The 16,282-nt window shown below is 44.2% G+C and overlaps 1 protein-coding gene across 1 annotated transcript; it reads left to right on the plus strand.

Annotated features, from left to right (window-relative positions):
* Positions 1-13,412: 13,412 nt before the first annotated feature.
* On the plus strand, positions 13,413-15,408 carry LOC310780581 (beta-1,4 N-acetylgalactosaminyltransferase 2-like; the record flags this gene model as incomplete). The annotated part of the gene is made up of 1 exon (XM_083641125.1): positions 13,413-15,408. One exon carries the CDS (start codon positions 13,413-13,415, stop codon positions 14,832-14,834), a length of 1,422 nt encoding a protein of 473 aa, XP_083497251.1. The 3' UTR covers positions 14,835-15,408.
* Between the last annotated feature and the right edge of the window lie 874 nt (positions 15,409-16,282).

Consider the following 16,282-nt stretch of genomic DNA (forward strand, 5'->3'; position numbering starts at 1 on the left):
TAAGTATCATCACGCTAAAATCATCATGCTAAAATGAGCCCATCACAGCCTCTGAAAGCTGGCTGTGTGTTTAGGGTTAGGTCTGTGTGTTTAGGGTTAGGTCTGTGTGTTTAGGGTTAGGGTTAGGTCTGTGTGTTTAGGGTTAGGGTTAGGTCTGTGTGTTTAGGGTTAGGTCTGTGTGTTTTTTTGTTTTGTTAGTTTGTTTTTTTGTAAAATTCATGATGAGCAAGAACAAACGGAGCGTAGGCAAAATTTGGCCCCTGGCCCTCAAATTGGTCAGGGTACAGCTGTGATCAGTGAGAAACCAGTCAGGGACAAGCAAGGAATTAGTCTACAATCAACAATTAATGGGAATGTATGATTATTATGACGATAATAATGATTATCATTCCCTATAAGAATGGGAGACCACGTGACCACGCACATTGCATTGTGGGTAGTTATGGCCATATTTAGTGGCACATGTCTTTGTTTACATCAGTGTGAATGAAAGTGTGAAGTGAATTCCATTCACTTTACTGCCTTGAATTCCTTGTATGTCTTTAAGGTTAAAGGTTGTAGATTATCCCGTTTGTTTTCAAATGTCTCAGGATAAGAATGTTCAGTTTCATATTTTCGCAATAAATGCAGTGAAATTCATTGGTCATTTCTTGAAACCCTTGTATCTGGTTGGGGACGGATTCCGTCCTTTTTGGAAATTTGTGTATCGACCATTTAGAGGTTTCATTCACGTAAGGGATAATCAACTCCTAGATGTACATTGTTGAATGATGGCGGAGGGTGGTTGCCTCTGCGAAGTATAGGCTACGCGGTCTCTCTACGAGGCACCCAATCCCACAATGCCTTGCGGGAGGGGGGGGGGTCGGCATTAGCATTAGCATTAGCTCAGGAGGTACAGTAGAGCTGTTACCTGGGAATCGGAAAGTCCCCGGCTCGAGGCTGTCTCCTCCCAGTAGTGTGTCGAAGTGTCCTTGAGCAAGGCACTGAACCCCCAACTGCTCCCACCTTGGGTATAAAATGCACTATAAATACAGTCCATTTAACATTTGTGTTGCTCTCTTCTGCTTATGTCATGATCCCATTCATAAACAGAAAATTCCATTCACTTTACTGCCTTGAATTCCTTGTATGTCTTTAAAGTTAAAGGTTGTAGATTATCCCGTTTGTTTTCAAATGTCTCAGGATAAGAATGTTCAGTTTCATATTTTCGCAATAAATGCAGTGAAATGCATTGGTCATTTCTTGAAACCCTTGTATCTGGTTGGGGACTGATTCCGTCCTTTTTGGAAATTTGTGTATCGACCATTTAGAGGTCTGTGATCTTATGGGTCTGGCCAGGAGCAGTGGTCGCTTTTTCTTTCCAGCGCCAGGGGACCAACTTCGGATGTTGTCGTCACTGGTCGGATGACGACCTTCAGCATGTTTTTAGTGGGGGGTTATGTACGGAGGAACCCCCTGGGGAGCACGGGGAGAACATGCAAACTCCACACAGAAAGGCCCTTTCGACGAGATAACCCACCTGGGCAGTAGGCACTGAAGATATGGGGGGGACACAACTCCAGCGTCCCAGGCGAGAATCGAACTCAGGACCTTCTAGCTGTGAGGCGACAGCGCTACCAACTGTGCCACCGAGCACCGGTGTAACAGGAAAGTCTACCACCATAAATGCATGTTCTGGTTTGGTGATTTCCCCCATCTCGAGGAGCTGATCCAACTTGTTTCTGATGCGTCGTTTAAAATCCAATGTAGGGTTTTGACTTAGTGTTCTGTAAAAAGTGGTTTTGCCCAATTGTCTTTGAATTTCACTGTCATAAGCTGAGCGATCCATGACGACAATTGCTCCACCCTTATCTGCACTCTGGATCACCACAGACTTGTCATCTTTTAACAACTTAAGTTCCATTCTTTGCTCCTTTGTTAGGTTGTTAGCCACCTATATATTCTCTCTTTTTACCTAGAAGGAGGGAAACATCCTTCTCCACTAGTCTGCAGTATGTATCTATTGATGCATTTCTCTTGTTGGGGGGAATGAAGGTGCTTTTACCTCTGAACGGAGTCCGTGGTCCAGCAGAAAGTAGAGGGCTAGGGTTTAAAACGTCCACCTGGTCCACAGCCACTTGTGGGTCAGCTGGGACCTCATTACCTTGAGTGACAGCAACAGAGTTGGAGGAAGAACTGTCATTAGCACTGAAAAATTATTTTAGCCTCAAAGAGCAAAAAAACTTGTGAAAATCAACAATGGTGTTGAAATCTGGGCAATGTGTGGTGGGAACAAATGATAGTCCTTTACTTAGAGCAGTCAAGCAGGTATCAGATAATGGTTTAGTGGAAAGATTAATGACGTTTAATACCTGTTGAGTCTCTGGCGAGTCTCGTATGGCTCCCTTATGAGAGGAGCCCCTCCCTCGCCTACACCTCTTCCTCAGCCTCTCCCGCCTCGAGCTGGGAGTTCGTATCTGTTCCCGTCTAAAAAAGAGCCACTAGTGTAAGAATGGGCACTGGATTCAGAGTCATAGTCAGTGGATTGGTATGCGTGGTAACCAGTGTTGGGGGTAACTCATTACAAAAGTAACATATTACATGTAATATATTACTTTTAGCAGTAACTCAGTAATATAACTTATTACTTAGGAGATTGAATTTCAGTAATATTATACCAGTTACTTTGTCAAGTAACTCAAGTTACAAATTGAGTTACATTTTTTTAAATCAAAGCACATATTTAAAAAAGATACAATCATTTCCTAATCAAACTGTGTGTTTTTATGCAAATAACCACTATAGATGACAATAACAAAGGAAAAGAATAACATTTAGAATTTTGGATTGTTTACACTGACTTCAAGGCTGTTGAAATTATTTTTTGGGATGGTTCCGGGGGCGGCGATGTCATTCTGCTGCTGCTGTTGTTTTGGTAAAAGTAATGCAAAAGTAGTGTAATAAGTAACGAGTTACTCTACACAGACAGTAATATTGTAAAGTAACTTATTACTTTCAAATGGAAGTAACTAGTAATATGTAGTATATTACATTTTGAAAGTAACTTGCCCAACACTGGTGGTAACGCTTGGCGGATCTATGGTTACTTACCTCCTCGGGCCTGTCTGCTGTTGTAAGTCCTGGATCTCGGTGGTTTCTTCCACAGAGTCGGGTTTCTCCATTGATAGACTCTCCCACTGGCATAGTCTGCAGCCAGCGTCTCGCTCAAACTTCTTCTATTTGGAGGCAGTGATTTCCTTAACCAGTTCATTTTTATGATCCCCCACCTTCAACCCAGCCCCACTTCTTACAGTCTATTCCTCGCAGTAACTACAGATGCGGCAACTGCACTCAGTGTAACTTCACACACAAAGCCACCACTTTTACTCATCCACGTACAGGAAAACCCTTTAACATCAAAGGAGTGATTAAAGTAATAATGTCATCTATATGTTCAAATGTCCATGTGGCCTCGCCTACATAGGCAAAACCACCAGACCACTTAAGACCAGAATCTCAGAACACAGATCCAACATCCATAACAATGACATCAGAAGCCCAGTGGCTGTCCACTTCACACAAGCTTCTCACAATGTTTCTTTTCTTAGATATTCTGGCATTGAACTTGTTAAACACCCTGTAGTGGAGGTGACATCAACTCTCTACTAGGGATGTCACGATACTAGAATTTTTACTTCGATACCGATACCCAGGAAAATATCGATACTCGATACCATTTTCGATACCATGTAATGACACATCAAAAATAAAGTTAGACAGATGGACGGACAGATGCACACTTCTTCATAATCTAAAACTCATTAAAAACTTTGTACTGACAGCAGATTACTCATCATTTAGCTTGAGTGATTTTTCATTAAATGAAAGCACTGCTGGTATCGAAACTGTTGCAAATGAGTATTGTATCCCTTTCAATTTTTTAGTATTGATACTTATCGATACTATCGATACTTATTGCAAATGAGTATTGTATCCGTTTCAAAATGTCAGTATTTATACTTTTCAGTAGTATCGATACTTTTGACAACCCTACTCTCTACTACTTAAAAGAGAGGCCTTTTGGATTTTCACCCTGGACACTCGAGCCCCAAAAGGGCTGAACGAAGATTTTGACTTGCGGCCATTTTTGTAGTCATTTTTGTAGTCCTTTTGCAGGTGTGCTTGTGTGTGTTAATCTCATTATGTCCACATTGTAAAGAATATTGCTCTGTCTAGTTATCTCTGTCCTGTGTCATTCTCTTCACAGCTGTGGTATCTTCATATACTTTTTCACCACTACCACAATTTCAAAGTAGTAGAGACCACCGTGTAATAGTTACATCACACTTTCTTCTTAAATATTACATTTCATTATGACGGTTTATACCCGATAACCCTAGTTTATGTGATATTCAAGTTGTTCTGAAAACTTTGATTATATTACTTGTCCTTTGAGACAATTACGTTTTGATATTGCCAGTTGCTATTTGATTATTGTGTATACTGGTCGAACAAGTGCACTGTATGTTTAATTCTATGTATCACATGATGTGTCAGTTGACCCCTGCGAGGGTGCGGACTATTTTTATTACTGGAATTCAGGATAACCATGTTGACTGGCCTCTTTTTTGTGTCATGTCACCGACTCCCGGATGGCGTCCTCCTCTCTCCGTACTTCTTCCTGTACACCAACAGCTGCACCTCCAGCCATCAGTCCATCAAGCTCCTGAAATTCGCAGATGACACCACTCTCATCATAGGGCTCATCTCTACTGGTGGCGAGTCTGTGTACAGACAGGACATTGCCCACCTGAGGTCCTGGTGCAGTCGAAACCAGGCCCGGTTCTACGGGGGTGCAAAAGCACGCATTGCACCCTTATTTTACGTGTCTGCATGCTCAGTTGAAAAGTAAAAAAAAATAATAATAATAAAGGTAATAATAATAATGGTAATAATAATAATAATAATAATAATAAATGCTGCAGCTGCACACTTACTGTTTAAACTTGAATTATAATTGTTGTTTTTCTTTGTTCTTTGATGTGAATTTATGGCTTTTTGGCACCTATATGTAACCTTTTAAGGTTGAGATAATTGTATTATCATTATATGGTCCAAATATTTCAGTAAAGCACTTGAAACACTTGAAATATTCTTGCTTGGCTGGTATCATTCTACTTGAAATGATGGTAAAATGCATTATTTTTAGTAAAATAACATGTCAAATTTTTCGGGTGGCCGGCCTTTGGCCGGGCATCTGCACCCCTTCCTATCTAGGATGCATCCCTAGTCATCTTGTTCTGGAACCGGCCCTGGTCGAAACAACCTGGAGCTCAATGCCCAAAAGACAGTGGAGATGATTGTGGACTACAGGAAGAACGCAGCCCCAACTTCCCCCACCACCCTGGGTGACTCTGCAGTCAACACTGTGAAGTCCTTTCGCTTCCTGGGCTCAACAATCTGCTGGGACCTGAAATGGGAGTCGAACATGAAAGCACAACAGAGGATGTTCTTTTGGGGTCCCCCCATGGCCACTTAAAGGACTTTATTTGACATATTACATGGACATTTACATGAACATTTTAATGGACATTATCCCACGGACACTATCCTCCCCCTCCTCCCCAATTATATTAAAGGACTTTAGTGGACATTTTACATGGACATGTTACATGGACATTATCCCACGGTCATTATCCTACACCCCCCCCCCCGCCCCCATTATGTATCACTGTTACTTTGCACTTCATGTTTTATAATTAGGCTATTTGAAGATTATTTGTTCTGTTTGCTCCATCTTCTGCTAATTGTTTGCTTTGCTTCTTCTTTTCTTCGACTTGAACGTAGACGTGCATAGTTGCTGCCCTCTCGTTGTGGACTCCAGTACTAAACAGAGGCGTGCGCATGCCCAGTGTATGTGAACCATCGCATTGCGGGCATCTCGCATGAGCTAATATGGACGGAGACTGCTCGGAGCCTGCTCTAGTGTAGACTGGGAAGGCTTCAACTACGGGGTCTTTGAAAACGGCTTAGTGAAGATGTAGCCTGAGTAAACCTCACTCTTCATGGCCTCACGAGACGCTCTATAGTGACAGATGCTAGAGCTTTAAAGACTCACTCCCATGCCGCAGGTCACCGGTTCAATCCCCAGCTGCAGGGGAGGGGACTACACAACATTACACTCACACTAACGAGTCATGGTCATGGTCAGAAATGCCAACAGTAAAATTTACACACATTTGGCTTGTACATTTATGTACTTTACATACTAAATTTGATTAGCAACAGTTGAGTTTTTTTTTTAAATAAACCTTTTTTCAATTGGCTAATTTCAGTGGTGTGTGTGTGTGTGTGTGTGTGGGGGGGGGGGGGGGGGGTGGCACCTCATTCATATGTGCAGACATTTCTCAAGCCTTATATCTGCAGAAGTAGCTACTTTTCACATAACCACATCATCCATTTTGCAGTGGGTATCACCTATACCAACATCTCTTCTCTTGATGTCTTCCGAGAGGCCATAATCAAGTGAGAGGTAGGCTACTACTATTGCAGGGGTCATTCTGCACACCACAATGTGCTTATGTCTTATGCCTTATAAAACAACAGTTTCTCTTTAAATAAGGAAATAAGGTTTCCAAATAAATAAAGAAGTATGCTATGAATCGACCATTTAAGCCAATTAATATTTTTTAACACTTCCCCAAATTACCCTAGAAAGCATTTCAACAAATAACACACCGTCTCCTTTGTATTTGTTCTGCTGGTCTATTTTCATTCAAACATTAAACTAGAGGTTCCCCGTAGTGTTTATTATGTTCATTATGCTGGGTCTCATAGTGAGATTACTATAGGACGAATCAGCGTGACGTCACTTGCCACCCAGAAATGCGGAACCCTGCGTCAGTTAATATAGTGTATGAGTTGTGCCAAACAAACGTTAATATCTCAAAAACTATACATGACATCGCTTATATTTTGACATTCTGAGTGAGAGCAGAATTAGCTCAAGAGTTTGATGTATAATATATGCATGCCATGTTAAAGTTGCGTGAACTGTCGCAGTTTTTTAAATGTAAACAGAGTTTACATTGTTTACCAAAATGCTGCTCGGCTGATCCCTCCAATTTTTTTTATTATTCTAAAAACCGAACTTTATCGTGCTTTTATTTTGAAGGCAGCATCACTAAACCGGAAGTAGAAGTGTGATAAATTGATGCTGGCTGCTTTCACGGAGGTGTCCCATCCATAGACTACCATAAGCCCATCTCTCTACTGCTCGGTTGTTGGGGTAAGTCTCTAAAGTGTCTTTGGCATTCCATTTTCTAACAGTGTTGGGGGTAACTAATTTAGCAGTAACTCAGTAATATAACTTATTATTTATAGGATTTCAGTAATATTATACCAGTTACTTTGTCAAGTAACTCAAGTTACAAATTGAGTATTTTTTTTTTTTTATCAAAGCACATATTTAAAAAAGATACAATCATTTCCTAATCAAACTGTGTTTTTATGCAAATAACCACTACAGATGACAATAACAAAGGAAAAGAATAACATTTCGAATTTTGGATTGTTTACACTGACTTCAAGGCGGTTGACAAGATTTTTTGGGATGGTCCGGGGTGGCGATGTCATTCTGCTGCTGCTGTTGTTTTGGTGAAAGTAATGCAGAAGTAGTGTAATAAGTAACGAGTTACTCTACACAGACAGTCATATTGTAAAGTAACGTATTACTTTCAAATGAAAGTAACTAGTAATATGTAGTAGGCTATATTACATTTTGAAAGTAACTTGCCCAACACTGCTTTCTAAGTTCATTACATCATATTACACAGCTTAGCAATAAATACATGATGTACATTAAATAGTAATAGTGAATACTATGGTTTCTCATGTGGTTGCTGCTCTGCTTTTAATAATAATAATAATAATAATAATAATAATAATGCATTTTATTCAAAAGCGCCTTTCAGGTCACTCAAGGACACTTTTCTCCTTAGAGGTTTGTCTGAATGCAAAAGCCAGGAGTTGCTGTAGGCTGCTGATCATTGTGATATAATATGAATGGAGGGAGTGTCCCTATCTCCTCCCTGTATGGTCTATGATAATTATATGATATATGATATGATATGATATGATATGATATGATATGATATGATACTTTATTGTCCACCATGGTGGACATTTTCCTTTGGCTTCTCTTCCCATAGAGACACATTGTGCACAGTCAGCACACCATAAAACGTAAAGACATAGAACATAAAACACACATGTACAAGTTAAGGGTGCAAATAAGCATATGATTACAAATATAAACACCTAACTAAAGATGGCTTCCTACCTATCTAAGATACCAGATATTGAAGCCAAAATCCTGCCAGATCAGTGAACCAGAGTCTGCGCAGTAGCTCCGTTGATTTAGAACCTAGCTCTGTGGGCTCCCCGCCCCTCTGAACTTTCTATGTAGAGCTGCTGTTTCTAGAATGCGCACAGTGCGTTGTGTATTTATATACAGTCTAGCTCTGTAAATATGGCACTTTAAGTTGTAATGAGATGAGATGAACTTTATTGTCCCCGAGGGGAAAATTGTCTTGGGCATAGATAGTGCCATACACAGCCACATATCGCAAGTACATAGAGGTTTTGACACGATACATACAACAGACAGAAAAAACATACAGAACATACAGTGTAGTCCCTGACTAACATGCACACTAAACTTCCACTGGGAAGTTGTGCAAGCGGTGTAGTATAAAAATAAAGACAGAAAATGTAATTGGTTCAACACTTCATCCTAATTGCTCGTAAGCATATTGCACAAAGTCATCATGGGTTTATTGCACAACCCTCATTGCAATTTCTTCCCATATGATAATGTAAAAGAATAATAAGATAAAATAAATACAATTTTAGGAGGTACAGACCCCTCCTCAAGAGCAGTGGGGTACTCAACTAAATAAAACCAGTAACACAATATAAAAACAAGAGTAAGAATAAAAAGAATTAAGAGAATAAAATCACCATAAAAAAGGGAAAAGAAACCAACCTGCCTATGACCTGATTTTTAAAAGAGGTTACAGCAGCAGTGAGCAGCCTCCTCCTCCTTTGCCCCCCCCCCCCCCCCCCCCTCACTGTCTAAAAATGGGGGCATTTACACGATTTTGGGGGCACTTAAAAAAAATTAGTTTGAGCCTTGTGCACTCTGTCTCAAAATTCACCTACAGTATGATAGATACGTCATCATGCTGCATGGGCCAAGCTTGATACACTGTCTTCCTAAGCTACAATCATACAGCCATTTGCTGATCGTTGCGTCATTGGCTGTTGTGCTCTCTCGTAGCCGTTCCCAGCTCAGATATGCGGCTGGTCGCCTAGGTAACCTGTGCTCGATAGGGATGGGAATTGATAAGATTTTAGCGATTCCGATTCCATTTTCGATTCTGCTTATCGATCCGATTCCTTATCGATTCTCTTATCGATTCTCATTGGGCAAGGGAAAAAAAAAAGAGTACAAACGGGTTTATTAACATTAATTTTCTTTTATATTATTATCATTATAATTATGTATTGTAACGTGTTCGGGTAATCCAGGTATTACCTGTAATGTGATGTGCAACATAAGTGTCTGGACTGTAGCTAGGAACTAATGTGTGTGGGTGTGTTCCTAGGGGAAACGGGGTATATAGGACCAGCGGCCGGGGTGCCGGTGGTCAGTCAAGCTATGGAGTGAGCGAGACCGGGTGTGGTGTCTAGAGCTAGCGGTGTGAAGCTAGCTGCTAGGAGCTAAAGAAGCCTGTGAATAAAGACCCTGTACCAACTACAACTCTCCGTTCTTGGCGTATCACCGATACGTTACATTGGTGTCAGAAGTGAAGCGGTAACGCCTGATTTCGGTCGAGAGGGGAGAGAGTGAGGAGGAACGGCGGAGGAAAAGTTGGAGATCAAAGGCTCGAGCGACCTAGCGGTGGCGAGCTAGCTGTGTGAGCTAGCTGCTAGGAGCGCCACGTGTGATGGTGCGCCTAGAAGAAAGCCTGTCGGCAAACGGGAGAAAAGAGGGGCTGACGACAGAGATCAGCTCGATGCTGGCGGGCATGGAAGCCCGTGTGTTGAAAGAAGTCAGACGGCTGTTGGAGACGATACCAGCCTGGGCAGAGGGGCTTATGGAGCTGCTACGAGAGGTCGCGCAGCACGGAGAGAAGCGGACGGAGGAGCCACAAAATAGACTGTGTTGGAGCTGTGGAGAACCGGGCCACGTGGCGAGGTGGTGCCGAGGCGAGCCCGGGAGACGGACCGGGTATGCGGGACAACGACATGGACAGCAGGGAGCCTGCTGGGCATGCGGCGCGATGGGACATTTAGCCAGAGAATGTCAAGAAGCTGTCGGGGATTGGAGGACAGCGAGAGAGGAGAGACAGGTGAGGCTTTGTTGGGCTTGCCAGTCGCCTGAACATTTAGCTAGAGACTGCACTAAGAGTGTGAATGCTGGAAGAGACACACAGCCGGTGGAGCAGCCTGAGCAACAAGCGGCGGAGCAGCGGAGCAGTGCAGAGCCGATTGTTCTGGGCAGGGGAGTGACTGTTGAGCCGGCCCAGGCTAGCTGCTCTGGAGCGGGGATCGTTTTGAACAGCCAGAGGGAAGTGAGCGACATCACCTGCAATGCTGTTACAGTCGGGGGAGCGGCGCTCGTGTCCCCGGGGGAGCGAGAGGGGTCAACGCTGGAGGAGCCGGCCCAACCATGCCGCTACACAACCCCCACGGCTGCACTGCAGAAAGTCGAGGTGGAGATCGACGCCGATGGTGTCCGCCCTGCTGTCCTCAACACGCCGCCCCCTGGGGGAGCGGGACGGGAGGACGAGCGAGTGCGAGACCGGGAGGATGAGAACGTGACTATGGAGGATGTCGATCTGGAGGAGTGGATACGCAGACAGGCGGAGGACGCTAGCGTTGGACCGGTGCGCAGGTGGGTGGCGGCCGGATACCGGCCTCGCCTGGAGGAGATATGCATGTATTCAAGTACCACGAAGGAACTGTGGGAGTTGTTTCCGGACTTGAGGGTGAGAGAGTCGGGGATTCTGGGGTTAGATGGGCGCGGGAAGAGTGGCAGCGTCGTGGTGGTGCCCAGCTGCCTGCGGGGACTGGCGCTACGGGGGGCGCACAGGGGCCGCAGGGGTCAGGGGCATCGAGGGGCTGAAGAAACACTCAGCCGCCTTTGTCGAGTTTTCTACTGGGTACAGATGAAGGGAGACGTAGAGGACTACTGCCTTAGCTGTGTCGACTGTAATGTGCTTCAGATGGGACAGAAGCTTTAAAAGGGGGGATGGAAATAGTGGTTGAAGTGGGATAATGTGAGGAAGAAAAAAGGTTTAAATGAAGGTAAAGGGAAAAGAGGGAATGTAAATGTTGGGGCTTGTGTTAAGTGAAAATGTTGGGGAAAAGGGTGCTAATGGGAAGTAACTAAATGATGGTGGGAGTGAACGCAAAATAAGTGGTGTTAAAGAGAAGGGCTATTGGAATGGGAATGTGAATTGAAATGTGGGTCGAATTTAAATGCATGGGAAAAGAGGAAGAAATGGGAAGAAATGCAAATGGTGGTGGTGGAACGAAAATTAAGAAGTGGTGAAATAATAAGAGACAAATTGGGGGAATACAAAATGTTGTGGGGTGGTGTGTTTTGGTACAGGGGGATATGTGTGGGTTGTGGGTGTCAATGTGGGCATTGAGCTAATGTTGGGTGAGGAGTATGTAACGTGTTCGGGTAATCCAGGTATTACCTGTAATGTGATGTGCAACATAAGTGTCTGGACTGTAGCTAGGAACTAATGTGTGTGGGTGTGTTCCTAGGGGAAACGGGGTATATAGGACCAGCGGCCGGGGTGCCGGTGGTCAGTCAAGCTATGGAGTGAGCGAGACCGGGTGTGGTGTCTAGAGCTAGCGGTGTGAAGCTAGCTGCTAGGAGCTAAAGAAGCCTGTGAATAAAGACCCTGTACCAACTACAACTCTCCGTTCTTGGCGTATCACCGATACGTTACAGTATTCTTATTCAGCTGTGCGATCAGATTGCTCTTTTCTTATTCAGCTCTGAGATCAGATTGCTCTTTTCAATCCCATACCAAGCAGGGATCAGTGTCTGTTAAACTGGCTTTGTTTGGGGGTTTGTATTTTGGGTTGAGCATCTTTGTCATCTCCCTATAGAAAATATATAGTGGGAATGAATGAAACAGAACTAGTGGTTAGAATGACAACATGCAACTTTGACATTTTACTTTAGCTGGCATGTCAGACAAACTAGTCACTGCTCGGTGACATTCGTTTACCCTCGCCTCGGTCATTTTACTCTTCCCTGCCTGGGTGAATGGGGCTAGAAGTGTGCAGCACAAGAAGTACTTTGCTGCAGCCTCTGAACCAGTCTGACTCTGAACGTCATCATCTTCTAAATTAAATGGATGGAAATGGAGTATTGGTGAAATCTGGTTTACGCAATGAAACAAATGGCACAAACAATAAACACACAATAGACAGGGTCTGGAGGAGCGCTAACGTTAGCCGCGCTGCTGTTAGCCACGTTATCGTCACTCCGTAGCACATCAGAAACGTGACATTCCTCCAAAATTATTGCATGCTGTGTGGACAAATGCTTCTGCATATTGCTAGTATTTCCCCCCTTTGACGAAATAGAGGTTTTGCAAGCATTGCAAGTGGCACTGTGGTCATCGTTTTGCTTCTGCCTAGACGGTGGCTAGACCGGTGGCTGCGGTCTAAACAAAACAAGGCTGCATTGCGTGCGTGTCGCAGCATGTGACGTCATCGCGCATGGAATCGATAGTGGAATTGTTAAGGATTTTGGCTAACGATTCCAAGGAATTGATTCACTGGGACCCGGTTCTCAACAAGAACCGGTTCTCGATTCCCATCCCTAGTGCTCGATACATTTTTTACATTCTTTATTGCTTGGAAAACGGCTTGACAAGTCCTTGAAAAGTATCATTTCCATGAACAGTATCAGAACAGTCTGTTCATGGTAATTTCCTGTGTTAGGCTACTTCTCTTCTTCTTCTCTGTCACCCCTTATGACAGAGAGTTCCCCAAACTTTTGAGTATAGCCAGTCAGATTGGAAAAGTAGCCGGATCATGTTCACGGCATTTGTTCCAGTGGTCCTTTTCCCAATTAATAAACAAACCTCAAATATGTATCGATGAGTGTGACAATTGAAATAATACAAATAAACATTCTTATAAAGGCCCAATGCTCAATTGAATTATAAATAAAACAATATAAAACACAAACAGGCAATGTACAGTATATTTTTAAGAACAAATAAAATAATAATAACTGTGTTTGTTTCCCACAGGAAAGTCCCTCAGCCTCCCTCTCCAGTGCATCCAACATCAGCTCTCTCAGTAGCTCATCCACTCCTTCACAACAGCAAGGCGAGATGGCTGTGTTGAGCAGAGCAGGGTGGACCATGGTTTGTCAACTGTGTGTGTTCGTCACTGTGGTGCTGCTGCTCTACTACTTCCTGTTCTCCACTGAGGCTGCCGACACACAGCAGCTACGGACCTTGCCATCCAGCATTCCCCGCGCCCCCGCGCCCTGCAGCTGCCCTAAAGGGTCCCTGACCATCAGAGACCTCGTCCCTAAGGAGCAAATTGATGAGCTGCAGCAACGCAGAGAAAAGGAGCTCCACAAAGACAAGGCCAGGACCAGGTCTGTACTAGACAGTCTGCTGTTTGCACCGTCTAACACTCCACTGCAGTATCCCATCCAGGGTTTCAGAGTGCGACCTTTGACCCGCACTCTCATACCAGGGTTAGCGCTGAACACAGGACAGAGAAGCAGCTATAAGGTGTCGCTGAATGTATCCAGAGGCGTCTTGGCCACTGAGAGTCGAGGCGAATGGGGAGAGGTCAAAGGTGATGGTGAGAGTGTGCTGACCGTGGAGGCCAGCAGCCTGGCTGTGCTCAATGACCTGCTGGCTAAAGTCTCCTACACCAGCACTGTCTACCATATACACACTGGAGACCTCGCACACTTCCTGTTTGAGAACCATGAGGTTGTCTTCCCCATCGTCATCCAGCAGCCTCGCCTGCCCGTCCTCTATGACATGGGCACAGACATCAGCTCTCAGGTCACCATCGTCACCAAGACCTTCCTGCGCTACCCAGAGCTCAACGTGATGCTGAGCAGCATACGCCGTTTCTATGACAACATCAACGTCATCATCGCCGACGACAGCTTCGATCCACAGAAAGTCCCCGGAGAACACGTCCAACACTACATCATGCCCCCAGCACAGGGCTGGTTCGCTGGCAGGAACCTGGCTGTCTCCCAGGTAACCACCAAGTACTTCCTGTGGGTGGATGACGACTTCCTGTTCACAGAGCAAACACAGATTGAGAAGCTGGTGGAGGTGATGGAGGCGGAGCCTGACCTAGACGTGGTTGGGGGGTCAGTAACTGGGAACCAGTTTTTCTTCTCTCTCCTTTATGAGGAAGGCAACGAGAAAGACGGTGGCTGCCTGAACAGAAAGTCCAAGGGGATGTTCCACGCACTTCGTGATTTCCCACAATGCTCTTTGGTCAGTGGGGTGGTTAACTTCTTCCTGGCTCGTACGGACGCCGCGCGGAGGGTGGGCTTCGACCCCAAGCTGCCAAGAGTGGCACACTCAGAGTTCTTCATGGATGGGCTGGGCTCCTTGATGGTCGCCAGCTGTAGCCACGTGTCCATCGGCCACCAGCGCCATGAAAACAATGCCCGCTACGATACCTTCAGACACCCAGCAGGGCGGGGCGACGCGGAGCACAAACTGAAGCTGCACTTCTACAAAAACTATCTGAAATGTGTCAACTTTGGATAGGAATCAACCAGAGCAACAGATCGAAAGCCATTTCAGTCGAGGTCAATTGTCATTATTACATTTTGTTTTGTCAAACTTCTACTCTGATCAAAATAGAATGTGACGATAATGATACCAGCACTGAATGATAAATTAAGATCAAGTCAAGTCAAGTCAAGTTTATTTGTATAGCACATTTCATACACAGAGGCAATTCAAAGTGCTTCACATAAAATGGATGACAGGAAAATAAAAGAATAAAAGAAGAGAATAAAATGGACATTTAAAAGCATCACAACAAAACTTTAAAAAAGAGTATAAAAAGTGCATTAGGCAACAAGCGCAGCAGTTGCAAGATTCCTGAGGGTAATTATAAGTGTGGTCGATGTGCCCAGTGCAACTTCACTTACAAATGCCACACTTTCAACCATCCTGTCACTGGTAAACGCTTTAAAATCAAAGGTATTATCAGTTGCTCCACACCGAATATCATTTATATGATCAAATGTTTATGTGGGTCGGCTTATATCTCTGAGCATCGAAGTGACATTAGGACTAAGGACTTCAGAAATCCTGTTGCCCTACATTTTTTCCAGGCCCAACATCCAATCTCTTCATTGAAATATATTGGTATTGAACTTGTGAAGGTTCCACCAAGAGGTGGCGACATTAACTGTTTACTGTTAAAAAGAGAGGCCTTTTGGATCTCCACTCTAGACACAGTCAACAGGGGGGTAAATGAATCTTTTGATATTAGACCTTTTTTATAACTTTTTTTTTGAGTGTATTGTATATTTCTCCTCACCTGGTCTTTCAGTACAGTCTGGTCTACAGGTAGTTTGTCCAGTTCCCCAAGAGCTTTACTCTCTTTACCCCCCCCCCCCCCTCCTCTTCCTGGATTTGTTGTTTTTTACTCTTTTTACTCTGTTTGTAGTGCCTCATTTTCCACTGTTTTGCTGGTTCTCCTATAGAGAGCCGCAGGGATGACGTATTTTTGTAGTCAGAACGCGGAAGTCCCGGACTTCCTGGTTCTTCACTGTTTCTGTCTATGGGATTTTTGAATGGGTTTTTGCCGCGATGCTTCAAATACGGTCTCTGGGCAACGCAAGATTAATCAAATGCGAACCAGAGTTCCGTCGGATAATCTTCACACATGAGGACCAGGACCGCTTTCATGGGTTTTGTAGCGTAAATGCGAGCCCTAGAAGTAAAAAGCTTGAGCTAAGCTAATCCAGAACTACACACTGTCGCATAGGCTTCCACGTCACGTCAGCACTCAACCTGGACTGTTGTTGATGTGTGCACTGATTACCCCGGGCTGAACGGGGCTGAACCAGGTGAGGGAAAGAGAATTTCCGTGTTCGTCCTTTGAAGTGGTGACGTTATTGACGTATATATCCCCATCGACTCAACAGTGTAGTCTCATGGTGTCCACCCGCTATGCCGACCACCCGCAATGCCAACCTTAG

Source organism: Poromitra crassiceps (genome assembly GCF_964638095.1).
Source record: "Poromitra crassiceps genome assembly, chromosome: 8".
Taxonomy (NCBI): Eukaryota; Metazoa; Chordata; class Actinopteri; order Beryciformes; family Melamphaidae; genus Poromitra; species Poromitra crassiceps.